General features: G+C 42.8%; 1 protein-coding gene across 1 annotated transcript; it reads right to left on the bottom strand.

The window, feature by feature from the left end:
• LY96 (lymphocyte antigen 96) lies at nucleotides 1-20,334 on the bottom strand. Its single transcript, XM_016153693.2, has 5 exons — nucleotides 15,633-20,334; nucleotides 10,808-10,897; nucleotides 6,645-6,773; nucleotides 1,518-1,570; nucleotides 1-789 (listed from the first exon to the last, which is right to left on the bottom strand). The coding sequence occupies exons 1-5, from the start codon at nucleotides 15,742-15,744 to the stop codon at nucleotides 691-693; spliced, it is 483 nt and encodes a 160-aa protein (XP_016009179.2). The 5' UTR covers nucleotides 15,745-20,334; the 3' UTR covers nucleotides 1-690.
• Nucleotides 20,335-20,352: the final 18 nt, after the last annotated feature.

Genomic DNA, 20,352 nt, shown 5'->3' on the forward strand with positions numbered 1-20,352 from the left:
CAAAAGCCACAGGAAGGGCCTTGTTTGTTGTTGTCTCGCTGTGTTCCATTTGCATCGCGGTGACATGAGTGAACCTGCATTGTGAAGGCCATATTGGAACTGCCTGTGTGGAGAATGCTTTACCTGAGGCTCCTGAGCAGGTGCGCGGGGGTCTGTCAGGAGGCAGCGGAGTCCTTGGGGGGCGGCAGGGCTGGCAACCTGCCCCAGGGCAGAGGCGGGAAGTGGAGAAAAGCTGACCCGTTCAAGAGATTTCATGACCTGCGTGCTCCAGGAGGAATTGTGTCCTCCCCAACCCCCCACCTCACCCCGCAAATTCATATGCTGAAGCCCTAACCCCTCACACCTAGAATGTGGCTGGATTTGGAAAGAGGGTCTTTAAGGAGGCGGTTAAGGTGAGATGAGGTCACATGGGCGGGCCCTGCTCCCAGCTGACTGGTGTCCTTATAAGGAGAGGACACACAGAGGGGACCCTGTGACCCCGGTTATCTACCAGCTAAAGAGGGCGGCCTGACTCTTCCCTCGGGTTTCTAGCCTCCGGAACCCTGAGAAACTAAATTCCTGTTATTTAGATGACCCGTTCTGTGGCGGCTCGTTATGACAGCCCTAGCAAACTAATACACTGTACCAAAAAAAAAAAAAAAAAAAATTTAAGTGAAAAATAAAACCTTTGAAAAAGAAAATCGATTTATTCTAATCGAAATCAGGGTGGTGTATGATGGTGAAATTCAAACAAAAGAGCTTTTCTTCAATGTGCCCGGAGAAGGCTTCTGCAATACATCTGTACCGTCCCTAAAGCGAGGAATAAGAAACACAATACAAAACGTTAGCTGCTTCTATTTTGTAAGAAATTTATAAGAATTTTTTCTTGCTAGGAGGAAGTCATTTAAATTGAATGGGTTATCATTTTCTCAGTTTTCTAATAAAATAAAATTTTGTATGCCTTTGAATTCGGCGAGCCTAAAGCCCATTTACCATCCAATTATGAGAAGACATTTTAAAACAATTTTTCGAAACTAGTCTATGAGATTTTCAAACTTTAGAGATCAGTCATAAACAATGGGTAAAGACTATGCATTGCTAAAGTTTGTTCTAAAACAGTCGCCCAAAGTGAAACGTGCAGAATTTCATTGCTAGGTATCCAAGGCCCGCACCGAAAATTCCCGGTATGACTGAGGAGGTGTCACAGAGTTCTGCACAGCGGCCGTGTGGCGATTTCACCCACAGATCATTCAACAGATTAACAATCAGCATCTGTAGCACCTGTCGCCATGTATGTTAGAGGGCAAACACGACGTAAAAAAGAGATTTCTTCTGTGTAACTCTTTTATAGTTCCATATCCTTCAAAAAGAAGAAATGGCAAAATACCCCAAACCAAATAAAAAAAACTTTTTTTAAATCTGAAACTCGGTAATCTTGAGTCGCAATGTTTAGACGTCGTGAATTGCTTATTTCAAATTTTTACCACATCTGTTACTGCCAAAGGTTAAGAAGGTGCAAAATGGTCCTTGAACAATACCTTAGTGAAGCGTAGTCCCCTGAAGGAGAATGGTATTGTTGCATTCACTGTCTCTGCGAACAAAACACAAAAATTTTTTTTGATAGAACGGCACGTACCTGTACGCTTAACTACAGGTACCAGCAGTCCCAAGCAAAACCGGAGAGAAGTGGTCTTATATCCCGTCTGCGAGTCGCCTGGGGCTTCCTCTGCCGACTGGAACCTCTCTCAGTACCAGCCCCTATTTCGTCCCTTAGGAGATGCGAGCTTTGAAGGCCTCCCGGTCTCAACAATGAACAAGCGATGAAGAAGCTACTGCTAAAACGCTCCGCCCCAAGCTACATCTGTGCTGTTTGATACTGCTGCTCATTCGGCAGGGTCTGAGAAGACGCTTCCCAAAGGTAGAAGGAAGGTTTGGGAGGCAGCAGGATACACAGCTCCTTCCTATGGCACCACTGAGAAGCCTAGGTATTGAGTCACTTTTGAAATGCACAGCCACGGGCCGAGCTGCGCAGAAACTGTGGACCGCAGAGAGTCAGGAGGGCAGGAAAAACCTCGGTCCACTGACCTAGTCAGAAACAACAAAAGAATGAACTAACCGAGTAAGGATAGAAAGAAATGTGCTGAATTTCTAACAAAAGCAATAGCGATCAAAAATCTTTTTTTAAGTAATATACATAAATAGTTGAGTGCAAAACTATAATGGTGATCGTTCTCAGAACTGGCTAAAGACAATCCTTACTAGCAAATAAACGGATTATGTCTACATACTTACCTTCTGTTCTCACAAATAAGCATCTATTTGCTTTGGGCTGGGTCCTGATTAAGGATGCTGATACACTGAGATGTTGGTTCTGGAGCTTAGTAAAGTGGCCGTGCCTTTAGGATCTTGTGACCTTTCATTCGAGGCTAGCCCAATCCGAATTTAGTAATTCAACAAATGTTTACCGAAAGTCTACTGGGTACCAGGAGCTGGGAGACGGGGGTGACCACACACTGTCCTTTCCCTCAGAGACTGAAAGCCTACTGGGGATCCAGGCAGAGAGGCACCCCGACTGTGACATGCAATGAAAAGGCGCAGTAAGGACAAAGGCGGTGTCATGTTTTTGGAAAGAGTGATGGCTCTGGGGCCAGAACTGCTTGGGTTTGAATCCCAGCTCCTCTCCTTACTGGGTGTGTGACCTTGAGCAAGTCACTTTACCTCCCTGTGTCTCCGCAAAATGACAGTGGATAATAACACCTCCCTACGGGATTATGATGAGGGCTCTGTGAGCGCTCAGGACAGTGTCTGGACGTGGCGTGCACTGAATACGAACGACATTAAAATGTCATTTATTACAACACTAAGTGCTATGCCCCCTTTCTAGACCCCTTCCCATGGCATCTTTAGAAATATGATGATGACGCCATTATACTCTCGCTGATATTAACATGATCGCGACAGTTGAACTGCCGTGAAGGCGGGAAGAGGAGACAGAGGGGACGTTCCCGGTGGCAGGAAAAGGAGCGCAGAGGCAGGAGAGTGAGAATCAGCCTGACCCGCACGTCCCTGCGCGCGGCTCAGCCTCGCGGGGGCGAAGGGGCTGCGGGAATGGGCTCGGGCTCCCCGTGCGAGAGAGCGAACGTGACAGAAAACCATCCAAGGGGGTGACATGGTCAGATTCTGTTCAGAAACGTGAGTCACATGGCCGCGTGGTGGGTGGGTTCAGGGGGCGCGAAGAGTCAGGGAGGCCAGTTAGAGGCCAGGAGGCAGTGAGGGGTGAAGAGGACAGAAGGTAAATTCATCCTCAATACCGTCCGTCTCAGGTGCTCTCCTCGTGATGGTCCAGCTCATCTGCCTGCTGCTTTCCTGAGACACTTATCACAGACTGAACCCTATTTCATTATCTTTATCTTACTTCATGACTGAGTGGTGATCTTGTTTCCTCCGCTCATCCACAAGCTCCCAGAGGCCAGGTCTGTGTCGCATCTGAACTTCCAGCTCCCAGCACCCGGTCCCTGCTTACCTGGCTCCAGGACCAGCTACATAACTCACGAGGCCCAGTGCAAAGCGAACACGAGGGCCCCTCATTCAAGAATCAGGGGAGTCACCCCGTTCGAGGTTCGAAATTATGACACTTTTCCTTTCTTCCACAGTCTCTTTCTCTCTAGACTTGCTACAGTCTTTTATTTGCTATTTAATATCATTCAAAATAAAACAAAATTTTTAATTATTAACATGAATTTTACCATTGATCTTTATATTGCACAATGCCAGTTTTAAGTGCAAATATCAGAGCATTTAACTCCAAGGCAGAATCACTAAAATTACACAATTTGTATTTTGGCTCATCCTCAAAGACACCTCGTGCTGGACAGAGTCTGACACAGGCCAGACTCAGGAAGTCCAGAGGGAGGAAGAGGAGGTTCCCTCAGGGTGCTGCTGGCCGGGGCTGGCGGTCACTGCCGTACCCCACCCGACCTGCAGCCAGGCCTCTACCGCAGCAGAAGGCAGCAGGTGTCACTGGATGGGCCCGGGGAGGGGGACACCATGCAGGGCCCAGGATGCCAGCAGGGGAGGGGGCAGCAGGGAGCCGAAACCCTGTCGAGGGAAGATGGGCGTGAGCCCCCCCCCCGTCGCATCAGACTGCTTACCAAACACACGCTCGGAGACGAAAGGACCAAGAATCTCAAGGCCGCAGTCACGGAACGTTAACAACTCCGACTACGAAGCCCTTCTGAGTAGAGCCCGGTTGCGAAGCCAGCCCTGCCAGCTTTGGTGGGGGGCAGGGCGCGGAGCGGGGACTTGAGATTTGAGAAAGAAATCAAGAGCAACTCCTAGCTATCTATTTGGGGAGACCGGCCAAACGCTGACCTGTCGGGTGGGAAGAGGAGCACTAATGTATTCTGCGGGGGAACCCCCTTTTTCAATTGTTCTGTCTCCCTTGGACAGTTCGTATTTTGGTCACGTTTCCCATTCTACTGTTATTGGAAGTTAGCGTGAAGCCTCTGCCCGCAGTGAAAAATCCAAGTGAGAACCAGGGTAGGGCCACAGGAAAGGAGACGGAACCTCTTCTTAGGCCCTTCTCTGCTGTTCTCATGCAGCTCACCTGTGGTCCGGTCCAGTCATCCCAGCAACTACACAGGATGCAGGACCCAAGCCTCGGATGATGCTGCAGGTTGAATTATGTCCCCCCAAAGATGTTGAAGTCCCAGTCCCCTGTGCCTGTGCACAGGGCCTTATTTGGAAATAGAGCTTGGTCAAGATGAGGTCATGTGACTGTGTCCTTAAAAGAAGTGGACATTTGGACACAGAGACAAGCGTGCAGAGAGGGAAGACTGTGAAGGAACACAGGAAGAAGAATGTCCTGAGCTCTGGGCCCAGAGAGTCAGCTGCCAGATGGACATATTTATTTGAATGTCCCCAAATTACCTTGCGTTCAACATGCCCGAATCGGAACTCATCATCTTTTTTAAAAAAAAAAATCTGTCCCTTCTTTTGCATGCGTCATTTCAGATAGTGCGCTGCCATCCGTCCGGCCTCTGGCCCTCGAGCGGTTCTCGATTTTACCTAACCTTTGCCTGCCATCTCCGATCTACCGGTATGTACTGCCAGTTCCGTCTCCCGATGTGCTCTCTGTCGCCCCCTCCCCTGTACCCCCAGGGCCCTCGTGGCCTCTCGCAGTCTCCCAGCTTCACTTCCATCAGATACATGGACACCAGGTATCTGCAAATATGAACATCTCGGTGGGGCGTCCCCACCCACTGACAACAGGCTGCAGAATAATATTTTGTGCGTGACTTACATGTCTGCTCCTCCCCCTTTCTAGGCTTCTCTCTTGCAATTCCCCACAAGCACATTCTGCTCCGGCTACAAAAAAAACTACTCTCCAAAAAAGCCATATTCTTTCACAGCTAGATGGGTCCACAACTACTGTTTCCTCTCCAGAAGACATCCTTTATCCCCGCTCTCTGATAGTCTCAGATTCAAGACTCTAATAAAACACTCTCTGAAGTCTTAACTGACTTTTTCTGCTAAAGAAAATTGATAATTGTGTATATAGTTAAAGCTAAGAGCATGTAATTCTATTACTGTTTATGACATTTTTGAGCCCATCTATAACTAATTCGTGCTATGTTGCCAAGTCTAATGTCTACATGTAAACTACCTAAAATCTACCTAAAATACCTTAGAAAAGCAGTTTGGCCTTATATAAACAAAATCACAAACACATTAAAACCATTTAAGCTGAGAAATCTCCCTGGAAGTTATCTATAACTCCTTCTCTCAAACATGGGAATATTCCAATCTAAAATATGAGAAAAATTATATACGAAAACATATTGACTATAATATTATTTATGACGGTATAAATACCAGAAGCACACTGAATGTCCAGCAGGAGGATGAGTAAGTAAAAAGTAAACCAGGGAGAATGCACTAAGGGAGATGTTTCACCGTGAAATATTTGTACTCTGATTTTTGAACCACGTGGATGTGGTTATCTAGTCAAAGAATTAAATGAGTTTTTTAGAAATTGTAGTAAACTATACTTACAACTACATAAACAATATACGTAGTTTAAAATATGAGAAAAAATAGTCTAAAATGACTTTAGAAATATGATTCCATGACTTTTTCGTTGTTTATACTTTCCAATTTTTGGTAGTGTGACAGCATAATATTCATAATCTTTTAAACTATTTAAAATACTAGTTTAAATTGTTATGGAAAAATTCATAAGCTTGCAATAAGTTATCTTAAGGTCTTAAACTATAAAACTTTATAATTCTGTGAATAATTCCAGGGCGGAAAAATGAAAGGGAAAACATTGAAGAAACCAATGGAGCTGCACAGGAAAATCTAGTGAGTTTCTACGAAAAGAAATAAACATCGTGTTTAGAAAAAGAGATCCATAACCAAGAGTAAATGTACAATGTTAATTTGAACAAAGTAAAAACGTTAATATCCCTTTACTAAGGTAAGCGTCACCTTAATAACAACTCAGTAACATAATTGTAAAATGTTGTTTGAGCCGCTAAAAGTAAAAATTTCGACCGGAAGTAAAGAATTATCGTCAGAAAAGGAAGCCGACATTTCCGGTGTGTGGAACAGTCCCGGCATTCTCACAGAGTCTATCCTGGGAGCGACGTAAAAGGGATGCTCACCTCCCTTCAGCGCTCTGCAAAACGAGTACACATCATCGGACCCGTGGCAAACCACCTCGGTGCGCAATGGGAAATTCATGGAGTTGAAAGATACATACAGATTGAAATACAATTTTTTAATGTCTCTCCCTGAAAAAGAAAAATATCCCATTAGTCCCTCAAGTAAGAGGCTCTATTATACATAATAATTAACGTTTATTACATGCTTACAATATGCCCTGTGCTCTTCCTACATTGTTTCATTCAATCATCACAATTACCCACCACGTGGGTATTGCAACCTTTGTTTTGCTGATGAGAAAACTGAAGTTATGAGGGGCTGGTAGATTGAAATCAAACAGAACATTCCACAGGAAGAATTCTGTGTGCTATGCCTAAAAATAGAGAAACCTATTTTTTTTTTTTTTGAGGAAACTATCAGATGAAGATATAAAATTGTCTGTTCTAGGTACAGTTCTGCTAGGAAGTTCAAAAAAAAGAAAATGAAGTAACGATAATTGCCCACTTTTTAATCGTTTTGATAAAAGACTCCTTGGAGAACAAAATTAAACTTTTTGATTAAAAATTAGATGTGTGAGCTGTTTATTACTTCCTCGTGCTCTCCCTATTAGCAATTAACATGGGAAAATCCAGTAAATGATGCATTTTTGCCAACTCTTTCAAGTTATTCAGCTGGCCCAACTAGAAAAGATGTACGGTCTTTTTTACAATGAAAATAAATTATTGTGACTGCTGCCTCATTACAAATACGTTCCTAATAAGGTCACCGTGGCTCACGGTAGCCACAATCAAAGAAACAGTTCTCCATCTTTAACGTGAACGTCGCTGCGCTCAGCAGAGCCGCCAGCTCCTTCCGCGAAACTCCCCTCCAGGCAGTGCTGGTGCTCCCGCGCATTCTCCCCGTTCTCCTCCAACCTCTGATTCCTCCCCCAAAGTCTAGTTCTTTGACCTCCCTTTCTTAGGGTCCTAGCCTCAGTGCTCCTCAATATTCACTCTGCACACGCTCCCTGGCCTAAAGTACCCCAGAAGGTGATACTTCCCAAATCGCCACCCTTAGTCTCAACCTTTCTCCTGAGCACCTGTCTCATATGTACATTCAATCTCTCTGTTGGAATGTTGCTCATCACCTCACTCCACAGATCCCAAACTGACTCCTCATCTCATCTCCAAGTCGGCACTGGAATTCCCAATCCCAATACATCTTACTGGGCGCCTTTTCATCCCTGTTACCACAAGTCTTAACACAAGCCCTCATTACTCAGAGCCCAAAGTACCACCAAACTTCCTAATTCGTCTGCACTTCTACAGTTTCAGACTCAAACGTGGAGAAGAACATCATAGGGTCTGCTTCAAACGGTGGAGCCACGTTCTCCTCCACAGACTTTGGCTTGACCCTCTCCAGAAGCAGGGATGCGGCAATACTGCCGTGGTGGCCGGTGACAACGCAGGACAAAGGACCTTCCATTTCTGTGTGGGACACAGCACGTCCCTGGTGTTCAACGACTCCAAAAAGGGAATTGCCGTTTCGACATCTCAACGGTTTACATCTTGAGAAGCTTTTTGTCCTAGGACGTCACTGTGCTCACGTTAGTCACGTGAACAATGGTCAGTGTGAGGTGCCCCTTGCACGGCTGAGTGGGCGGAGATACTAATGTGAGTGTTGGAGGGACAGACGAGAAACCTGGCGGCTGTCGTGTGGTAACAAAGAAGACTGTTTTTGAGCTCACCTAAGACAACTCCAGAAACTACCAGAAATAATTTTGAGGGAGACTTATGGTTCAGCTTTTCCAATCTGTTAGTGGTATACAAACAACTTACCAGCAAGGCCATAAAGTATCAAAATAAATATTTTCTATTCCCAACTCATTTTTGGTTCAAGGTTGTACTTAAAGCTCTTACTGAATATAAGAAGAAATAGCACCATAAAAATAGTTAGATTTCCACAGCATGGCCCCACACTTTACATAGACGATCTATTACATTCCAGGGAAACTCGGGTCATTATTGCAAAACTCTATAAAAAACATGACTGAATAATTCTTTTGTCACTGCATTAATATAATGCCATCCATTTAGTGAATAATGAAGGTGCTCGGGTGGCCACGGAGTACCCTCCTCGAACCATCTTCCAAAGAAACTGTTGGGAGTGAGGTGGTTGGTAGGTAGCCTCCATCCCTCCCCAGGGGCCAAACTCTAATGACTGCAAGGACTCTAGGGCCAGCCTGCTCCCCCTCTGATGGGACACTCCCAACAGCCAATCTTTGCTCTAAAGCTCCGCATTGATCTAGCTGAGACAATCTCAAGGATACATTTTGGTCTGGTGATCATCTACCAGAGTCTCCTTCTCTCTCTCTCTCATTTCAAAGGCATCGGACATGCGGCACCATCTGAACCCTTCCCTCACCTGCCTGGTACCCTCTTCCCTTTATTGTTCACAGGCATTTCCCCCAGTAACTCTCTTCTGTGTCTGACTCTCTGGTATCTACTTTTCAGCAAATCCTGAGTGATACTATATTGTGTTATTACTATTTGGGCCTGGAAGGATACAACTTGTTTCCTGTGTGTAAGGGCAAGGAAGGAGTTTGCTGGAAAATTAGGTCATTCATTATGTACATAATCGCTTCAGCCAAACATCTAGGGATAGGGCACACCGAGTAGACCAGAAAACAAAACCTGAGAAAAGAAGAGGAAACTGTAGAGCCTTAGCCAGGCAAAAATTAGGGAAAAAAAAAGTTATTTCTTTTAATCTTAGCCAAGAAAGTAGAGTGAACAGGGTTAATCGTTCTTTCTTCCGGGCTGCCACTAAGTCTTACTGCTATTGTTTCACTATCGTGCCATATTTTCTACAGATCTGCCCCTCTTCCCATCCTAACAGATTCTTGAAGGTCAAGAGAATGTCTTATTTATCAATGAGTTTAGAGTACCTATCACAATATTTGAAATACACTATGCATTTATTAAATATGTTTTGATGCATAAATGAATGCAGAAACAAAGTGTCAAAGTGCAGGTTAAACAATTAAATTCAGGAATATCAAAACACGAATTTATCGTCTATTATTTCTAGGTTCTCAGCTACCTCTTTTCTTATAAACTGGAGGATTAAAATCGGGGCGGAGGGAATCTTTCTTTAAGCTTATTTATGTGAAAGCATTTTGTAAAGTATAAGCTCCAAATATAAGCTAGGAGGTAAATAATGATGGCGATGATGAAAACAATCACAGGAGTGAGAACGACTAGAGTTGACGTTTTCTGGAGTCCTAAAACTTCCACACAGCAAACCTGGCCGGTGAGGGAGGGTAAAAGCTGCGTGCGATTTCACGAGCACTGAGACCCAGCCCAGTTCTATCACTGTCACCTACGCTGACGACCAGTAAAATCACAGACGGGAAAAACAAGATGAAACGCAAAATAAAAAACGTTGTCTTCTTTCATCCCATCGTCGTCATGTTTTTCTTTAGAAAGGTCAACTTTAGACACAGACATCCTGGCTTTCTCATTCAGATCTTTAACTAGTGGAAACCCAACATCACTTATCAGTTAAATAGCTAATGATTGACCTAGGAGATATCTATTAGATTGTTAAAAATCTAAGTCATTCCCATTTACCCCATTGCCATTATGTAAGCCCTCCCCATGAGTGTGAGCCTCGTGACTTGCTTCTAACAAACAGATATAGCAAAGTTGATAGAGTGACACTTTCATGACTGGGACACATGAGATTGTGATTTCTGTCTTGTTAGCTGACTGTCCCACTCGCGGACTTTGATAAAGCAAAAAGCTATGTTGAAAAGGCCCATGTCGCAAAACCCTGAGGGCTGGCCAGCAGCCAGATAGGACCTGAATACTGTCAATAATCCCATGCGAATTACAGTGGATCCCCAGTTAAGCCTTCAGAAGAGACCCGGGCCTTCATAGACACTTTGACTGTACCCTGTGGGAGGTCCTGGAGCAGCACAGCTAAGCTCTCCCCAGATACACAGAGACTACGAGATAATAAATGCGCACTGTTCATTGAGTATTAATAAGAAATATTACGATTGTAGTAATTTTTTACATAACAATAGAAAACGAATACATGTACATTTGGAACACGATCGTTTATCACTGATATTTCTCGAACCCTTTTAACTGATCTATAAAAAACAAAACTTTGGACTTACTTGGAATGTAGGAAACATATAAATTTCCCCTGGTTCCCTTCAATGTTATACAGGGGTTAACATTTAACGAAATAGGGAATTTCATGTCATCTAGAAAGAATAAAGATAATGTCAATAAATTATTATAAATCATTTCCAATAAGTAAAGTATTCTGAAATTCAGTCCCCGAAAGATGTCTTTAGCATTAGAATTGTATAATGAGAAAAATTGAGGGGGGTTAAAAATGCCCCCTCTCCAGAGGAATGACAGCAGCAAAGTGGCAGAATAGGGAGTCTAAGACCCTTCTTCCTCTCACAAACACACAGAGTTATCAACAATTCATGGAAAACGCCCTTCGTGAAAAATCAAAGACAAATTGAAAGTGTCCTATATCTTAGGAGAACTTGAATCCAGACTCACCGAAGTTGGTAGGGAGATTCAGTACACCCTTCTCAACAGGGACCCTGTACCTGGCCCAGCACAATAAGAAAAATCCCCTAGCCTCCAGCTACACTCACGGGGGAAGAGGTTGGTTCACGCATGCAGATCCCCAAATTTTCCAAGGGGATCCCGAAATAGAAAGTCCAAAGAGACGTATAACTAGTAAAGAGATTGAATCAGTAATCAAAAATATCCCAATAAAGAGGAGCCCAGGACCAGATGGCTTCAAGGTGAATTCTACCAAACATTTAAATAAAACTTAACACTAACCCTTCTCCAACTCCTGCAAAAAACTGAAGAGGAGGACACGCTTCCAAACTCATCTGGCCGGCCCAGCATCACCCTGATACCAAAGCCAGCCAAAGACACCACAAGAAAAGACAACTACAGGCCAATATCCCTGATAAATATAGATGCAAAAATCCTCAACGAAATACTTGTGAGCTGAATTCAACAGCACATGCAAAGGATCACACACCATGACCAAGTGGGAATTTTTCCCCCTTAGATGAAAGGATGGTTCAACATATGAAAGTCAGTTCATGTGCTATATACCACATTGATAGAATGAAGGATTTTTTAAAAATCACATAATCACCTCAATAGATGAAGAAAAAGCATTTGGCAATATGCAACACCCTTCTGTAATAAAAACTTTCAAAAAACAAGAATTTGAGGCAGTGCTCACAACATAATAAAGGCCATATATAAAAAGCCCAGAGTTGTTTTTTTTTTTTCACCATCATACTCAATGGTGAAAAACTGAACGTTTTTCCTCTCAGATCAGCAACAAGGCAAGGATACCTGCTTTCAACACAGTACTGGAAGTCCTAGCCAGAGCGATTAGGCAAGAAAAATAAATAAAAGGCATCTAAATTGGAGAGGAAGAAGTAAAATTTCTCTGTTTGCTGATGAAGTGACTTTATATACAGAAAACCTTAAAGATTCCATTGGGGAAAAAAAAAGAACTAATCAATGAATTCAGTAAAATTTCAGGATACAAAATCAACATACAAAAATCAGTTGTGTTCCTATATACTAACAATAAACTATCTGAAAAGGAAATTAGGAAAACTATCTCATTTACAATAGCACCAAAAAAGGGTAAAATACCTAGGATTGAACTTAACTAAAGAGGTAAAAAACTTTATCCTGCAAATTACAAAAGATTGATGAAAGAAATTACGCAAGACACAAATGTAAAGACATTCTGTGTTAATTGATTGGAAGATTTAATGTTATTAAAATGTCCATATTACCCAAAGCAATCTACAGATTCAATGCATTCCTTATCAAAATCTCAATGGCATTTTTTACAGAAATAGATAAAACAACTCTAAGATTATGGAACCACAAAAGACCACAAATAGCCAAATTAATCCTGGGAGAGTGGAAAAAAATCTAGAGACATCACACTTCCTGATTTCAGACGACATTACAAAGCTATAGTAATCAAACAGTATGGTACAGGAAAACCAGACATACAGACCAAGGGAACTAAACAGAGAGCCCAGAAATAAATCTATGCATATATTATCAAATGATCTTTAACAGAGAGCCAAGAACGCACAAGGGGGAAAGTACAGTCTCTTCAATAAATGATGCTGGGAAAGCTGGACGTGCACATACAAAGGAATGAAACTGGACCCTTAAATTAAACCACACACAAAAATCAACTCAAATGGGTTAAAGACCTAAACGTAAGATTCGAAAACCGTAATCCTGAAAGAACACATAGGGGACAGTTTCAAGACATTAGTCTTGACAGTGACTTCTTCATAAATATTGCACCAAAAGCACAGGCACCAAAAACATTAATAAACGGGGGGCGGGGCGGGGGCGTGGGAGACCACATCAAATTAAAAGCGTCTGCGCAGCGAAGGCAACAACCAACGGAGAGAAGAGGTAACCTACGGGATGGGAGGAATGGTTTACAAACCATGGACCCAGTAAGGGGTTAGTATCCAAAATGTGTAAGAAATTCTACGCATTCAATTGTAAAAAAAACTAATAACCTGATTTTAAAACGGGCGAAGGACTTAAGCAGATATTTCTCCAAAGAAGACATGCCAGTGGGAAACAGACACATGAAAAAAGTGCTCAGCGTCGCTAGGCATCACAGAATCAACAGCGAGGTATCACCTCACACCTGTCAGGATGGTTATTAAAACACACACACACACGCACGTGTTGGCAGAGATGTAGAAAAATTAGGACACTTGCATTACTCTTGGTAGGAATACAAAATGGTGCAGCCTCTATGGGAAACAGTATGGAGATTCAAATTAAAAATAGACTCACTATTTGATCCAATCCTACGTGGGTATTTACCCAAAAGAACTGAAATCGGGATCTTGAAGAGATACTAGCACTCTCATGGTCACGGCAGCACTATCATAATAGCCAAGACGTGGAAACTAAATGTCCATTGATAGGTGAATGGATCAAGCAAATGTGATACATACATACAATGGAATTCAGCCTTAAAAATGTAAGGAAATTTTGCAGTTCACTACAACATGGATGAATCTTGAGTACATTATGCTAAGAGAAACAAGCCAGTCCTGTAAGGACAAATACTACATAATTCTACTTATATAACATGTCTAAAACAGTCAAATTCCTAGAATCGAAGAGTGGAACGGTGGCTTCCAGGAGCTTGGGGGGAAGGAAACCAGGAGTTACTGGCCAATGGGCATGAAGCTTCAAGAGAGATGAAGCAGCTCTAGAGATCTGCTGTGTGTCATCGATAGTGATGTATTGCACACTTAAATTTTTAAGAGGGTAGATCTCATGCAAAACAAAGTGTTCTTGCCACAGTGAAGGAAAATAAAAAATGCAGTATGAATACGAAAAAGAAATCTCCCCATAATGTAAAGAGAAGAGTGTTTAATGTCCTTTAATGTCGTTAAGGTGGAGGCTAGAGGTATTAAATTATTTTAAACTCTGCGTGCGGAAAAAACTCCCCAAAACATATTTTTATAAAATTACTTGTTCCATTTTGTGACTTTTTTTATCTGCTCTTTTCTCTGTTTTCCTAGTTTGAGAAATAATTGACATGTCACTATAAGCTTAAGGCGTACAGCATGATGGTTTGATTTACATATGTTATAAAGTGATTACTATAATTGGTTCAACTAACATCTATTATCTATATAATAAAAGAAAAAGAAAAGAGAGAAAAAAGAAAATGTCTTCTCCTGATGAGAACTCTTAGAGCTACTCCCATGACGACCATCCTGTGCATCACACGCCCGTGCTGGCTACAGTCATAGTGTTGCATATTACTTCCCTAGTACGTATTTCTCTTTTTTACTGGAAGTCTGTTCCTTCTAACCAAATTCCTCCAATTCCCTCTCCCCATCCCCTCTGCCTCTTGTAACCACAAGTTTGTTATCTTGTTCTGTAAGTTTGGTTTTTGTTGTTTTTTTTTAAGAGTCCACATATAAGTGAAATCATACAGTTTTTGTCTTTATATGTCTTACGTCATTTAACATAATGCCTTCAAGATCTATCCATGTTATCACGAATAGTAAGATTTCCTCTTTTTTCATGGATGAATAATATTTCACCGTGTACACACATACACACACACCCCACAACTTCTCTTATCCATTCATCCATCAATGGACCCTTAGGCTGTCTAGGGAAGCATCGCGGTGGGAAGAACCAAACAAAAGATGTGGTCGAGGCCCGAGGCTGCGCTCGCGGAGAAAAGCAGGGAGACCGACGGTCATACGATCAGTCAATAGCGTTAGGGTCTGGCTAATTTTTTAAAAAGTAATCAAGACTGTTGCTGTGTGGCTCTGTGCTAAAAATTTTACCTCATACTAATCCTTGTAAAATTAAAGTCACTTTCATTTTACAGATTAAAAAAAAGCTGGGGTGCAGAGAGGCGACGTAAGTGACAGAACCAGCTTACATCCACTTAGGGGGGTGACTCCAAGAGTCCTCAGAAATCGCAGCCCCAAACGCTTAGAGAACGACCATTATATGCCCGACCCTGCTGAAAGGAAAATGACAGCTTAGAGCAATGATCAATTCCAGGACGCAGCTAGGACAGCTCTTCCTTCTCAGGAAGAGCCGGCCTCGGGGCTGAAGCAACAACTCAGAAGCAGACTGTTCTGCGAAGCCCAGAAGAATAGGCAACTGGGTTCAAGGTCGACACCACGGGGAACAGTAGAAACATTTGGAGGTCAAGCACAACACAGTTGAGAGGCTGGCGAGGTCTGCGAAGGGCGCAGGAAATCCACACGGGGAAGTAATCAGCCATCACTCTTGCTGCTGGCGGCCGCCAGAACATGTGGTCATTTCCTGTGTTCCAGCAACAGCGGAGTCGGGTTCTTGTGAAAACCCACCCTCGAAACAGCTGATGCTACGACTCCTTGTTGCCGATTTACTTACCGCAGTATGTATACCAGATGTCGGTATCAGAGGAGTTGCAGACCCAGTGCTGCTCTGCCGGTTGAGTAAATACGGAAGAAAACAGGGTGGAAAAGAGCATAAATGGGAACATGATTTAATAGTGCCAGAACCCTAAAAAGGACATATCAATAACTAATCACCGGACTCTTTCCTTTCAGTAAGTAGGAAAAATTGAACTTAGTCATCAGTCATGTGATTTCTAAGTTCTGATCCAACTGGTTCCTCTTTTGTGTGTGTGTGTGTGTGTGTGTGTGTGCATGCATGTGTAATATTTGAGAACTTCCTGGTAGGAGAGAAGAAAATGATTTTCCAACACTCAATGTGAATGAGAGCACAGAGTTTTAAGAACGAAAACAAGGTACTTCCCAGTCGACAGTAACAAAACGAGAATCCCAACAGGCAACCCCTTCCCATCTGCATTACTCTTCTCTCTCACAGGCTCTTTATATGATAATTTCTCGTGCCCCAGACAGCTGGACCTATAGATGGGAACTGAAGGGTCTTATGCAAACCCTTTCTGCTCAGCAGCAGGGTCAGGCATGGGGCAGAGCCGTCCTGGACGAGACCCCAGGCACGGGACGCTAGCTGCCATTCTGCACAGCTGGCAGGGGCCCCGCCAAGCTTGAAAATGCACCTGCTTACGTGATCTGCAGCTCCGGGAACTATTTTGAGCCCTGATAATAAAATGCTTATTATTTTGTGTATGACATGTATTTCATTTCAAAACTCTCACTCCATTCTAGAAAAACAGCTAACCCTTTAGATGCTTTGCTCCTTGAGACCCTTTATAGGATACCGTTTGGAGTCAGTAGCCAAAAATGGCAGGGCCCAAAAATCTACAAGTTTAGAGGAAAATAATCATGTTATTAAAAGATTTCACTAAAGAACTGTGCCACTTCCCATTTTTTAAAAGGCAAAAATCCGTGGAGGGGTGGGAACATGGGGAGTTGTTCAATGGATATTGAATTTCAGGATTGCAAGGTGAAAAAGTTCTAGAGATCAGTTACACAGCGATGTAAATATAGTTAACGGTATACTGAACTGTACTAAACTGCACACTTAAAGTTGGTTAAGGTGGCAAGTTTTTGTTACGTCTTTTTACCATAATTTGAAAATGTGGTTAAAAATTGGAGAGGGGGTTGGAGAGGAAAAACCTCATGAATGTCCCCCGTGGTCTGTTACAAATAACCACAAACATAGTGGTTTAAAACGATACAAATATATTATCTTACAGTTCCGGTCCGGTGTCAGCAGGGTGGGTTCCTTCGGGACTCCAGGGGAACAATCTGTTTCCCTGTCTTTTTCAGTTTCGAGAGCTACCATCCTTGCATTCCTGATCTTCAAAGTTCAGCGCCGCCTCTCTGCTTCCGTCTCCACATCGCCTTCTGCCTCCTCTCACAAGGGCCCTATGACTATGAGGGAACCATTTGGATAATCCAGGACAGTCTCCCCAACTCAAGATCCACCTATAAAATCCCTCTTGCCATTTAATATAACATGTGCAGCTTCCAGATGTGAACATCTTATAGATTATATGATCATTAAGAAAGTAACTGGAATGCACTGAAATACATCAAATATATTTAAATCCATGAGCTTGTAATAATTTTTTTAAATCTAATTAATCATCAGATGATGCTAGGAAACAAACTCTATTTTGAGAACTGGTAGATAAAAGGGAAAAGAATCGAGCACTGGTCCTGATTTTCCTACAGAAACGGAACAACTGGGAACCAAGTCATAGAGGGTGGCAATTTTCCTTTGCCTTTTCATACTCTTTTCTCTGCTCTCAGAAGTATTTCGGCTATTTATGAAAAAGGAATAACAGATAGAATAGAACCATTTTGCGACACCTAATGAACTGGTGAGCTTAGTATTATCGGCGGTTGCTAACATCACAAAGACATTATGTACCTCTAGATGGTGAACACGGGGGTAGCCGGCCTCCAAGATGACACCCAATGATCCTCACTTCCTGGAATGCAAATCCTGTGTAGTTCTCTCCATCAATGAATAAGGCTGACTGTGTAACTAACAAAATATTATACAATGACGATGCGCAACTTCCAAGGTAGATCATAAAAAGCATTGTGGCTTCCAACCTGCTCTCCTGGATCAACTGCTCAGGGGGAAGCAAATAGCCCTAAGGAGAGGGAGATCCACGTGGTGAGAAACGGAGGCCTCCCGCCAAAAGCCCGGCACCAGTCTGTCAGTCCCGTGCGAGCCAGTGCGGCCTTCAGACGACGGCGGCAGCAGCTCTCCCAACTGCCACCTCACAAGACACCTGAGCCGGAACCACTTGGCTAAGTCACCACCAAACACCTGACCGACTGAAGTTGGGCAGCATTATACGTGGTTATTGTTGTTTTACACCTCTGAGTTTTAGGAGTAATCTGTTATACAACAACAGATGATACAAAACAACATAATCTATGAATCGGTCTTGTCCAAAATATTCGCACCTCGGTCTCAAGTCCAACTACCGATTTATAGGAAACACGGAAGACAAACATGTTAAATTACACCTCAGGGATATAATCAGAAAATCTAAACCACAGAAACAGGTAAAGGACAAACAAATCAGTTTCTGCGACAGAAGATTTGCAAGGAGGAAAAAAAAAAGTGAAAAAATAGAGGGGCCCATAATTTGAAGTCTTTAAAGACATTTCAAAAATTGGTGTGACTGGAGTGTGAACTTTATTTAGGTCTTAATCCAAAGAAATGTGGGGGGAATATATGAAGCAATTGGATATTTGAAGACTGGATATTTGATAGCATAGCGGAAGGCAGTTTAGGTATTATAATGATATAATAACATGCTTTTAAATGTGTTTTTAAAGTCCTTATCTTGAAGAGTTACAAAGTTAAATATTTAAGGAGAAAAAGTTATGATGTCTGAAATCTGCATCCAGGTAGAAGTAGAGGGCAAGTGGTTGGGGTCTGGGTGAAGTAACATTGACCATGAATTTGTCACGTTAGTTTCCTGCACTCCTACTTTTGAATGTTAGACATTCTCAATGAAAAGCAACAACAAAGGGATGAAGTATTCTGAAAACATCAGAATGCAGTTTTAACAATTGTTTCCAAGCTAAGGCTGCCTGCCCTTCATACCTAATGGCCATTTTGTTACTATTGCTCCCAAAAGCCCAGGTCTTCCAGTCCAGTGAAATCCGTGTTGAGGCAAAAGATTATATTTTACCATCCCGGGGTATATTATCTGATGTAACCCACATGTCAGCCCGGGTCACCCTGCCTTTTGAGACTCAGGTAAAACTGACTTGATGCTCTTCCCATACAGACATCACCTTCCCAGTCTTTCCAAGGTCACCCGTGTGGGGGGAGGACAGCGAAGTAGCATGGAACGACGTGCGTATGTTTCTCCTTACCTTGGCCTGTGTCGTTTCCGCTGACTTCTTTCAATGAATCATGCTGACCCTTTTCTACATCTCGGTCTCACTCCACCAGGCTCCTGAGAAGTCATCTTTCTCAGTCTTTTAAGTATTTTTTCTTTTCCCTAAACAACCAAGTTGTCTTCTGAATTATTCTGGCGGAAGAAAACTTTGAAATGTTAACAATGCTGGGTTTTGTTTTTTCGGGAATGGAACTTGGAGCGACTTTTTTCTTGCTTCTACTTTCAAATATTTGATAACGATCAATTCAATAGTTTTTATAAAGGTATAATCACACTAGGATAGCAACATTTCTATCTAGGTAACATAGGACAGAGGAACATGCAAGCAGAGGCCCAACCCATGAACAGAGCTTGTTCATCTTCCAAAGAGCTTAGATCCTGCCCTCTGCGAGGCAAGCTGGCTGACCCTAGCAGAAGGCAGGCTCTCGGTCTCAGAAAGGCGAGCACTTTTCTACGTTAGGCTGTCTCCCGTGAGCTTCTCGCAGCTTCGGACTTGAATGGCCTTTCCCCATGAACCAGTGATGCCTTTGCTGCTTCTCCACTGACCTCCCTTATACACGGCGAGCCGTAGATTATACTGACCGCAGTGGCAGGCAGCAGGTGTCAGACAGCAACACAGACTGGTGTTTTGCTCTTAACGGTGACTCTGGCAACTAGCACAGTGCCTGGCACACTCTATGTGCTTAAGGACACTGATCTAAATAGCATGGTGTGAGGCCTTTTGCTCCTGGCTGAAAATCCTCCATGAGAACCAACTTTCAATTTACAATTAGAGGTGAAAATCTTGAAATGTCAATACTTGATAAAGCAAGCAAGGAGATTGCTATTTTACAAAAGGTACTTTCCGCCTGTTTAGTACATATGATTTCCCCACCCTGATAGGGTGCGCCACGGGGGGGAATGCACAAATGGCAAACGGGACCACAAAAGACAACTGCTCAGGTGACCATTTCCCCTATAGCTAACCACTGCACATGGACACCCTGTGGGCAGCCTTACGAGAAAACCTAGGCAACGACCTGTGTTCAGAGCCAGGAAATCTTCAGAGCAGATTAACATTGCTTTCCATCATTTACGGATTTTTAAGAGTTTTTAATGAGAAGAGATACCATCTACACACTCAGAAAAATCTAGACGCAAAGAAAAATACTTTCCCCATTTGCTTCTGACGCCTGATCCACAGCTGAGATTAAGCCACTTAGTAAATTATCCATACATATGCCAACCTGTACGTTTTCACACCTTCTTTAAAAACACGAATGGTGGAATACCATATGCTTTTCATGT

Source organism: Rousettus aegyptiacus, unplaced genomic scaffold, assembly GCF_014176215.1.
Source record: "Rousettus aegyptiacus isolate mRouAeg1 unplaced genomic scaffold, mRouAeg1.p scaffold_m13_p_15, whole genome shotgun sequence".
Taxonomy (NCBI): Eukaryota; Metazoa; Chordata; class Mammalia; order Chiroptera; family Pteropodidae; genus Rousettus; species Rousettus aegyptiacus.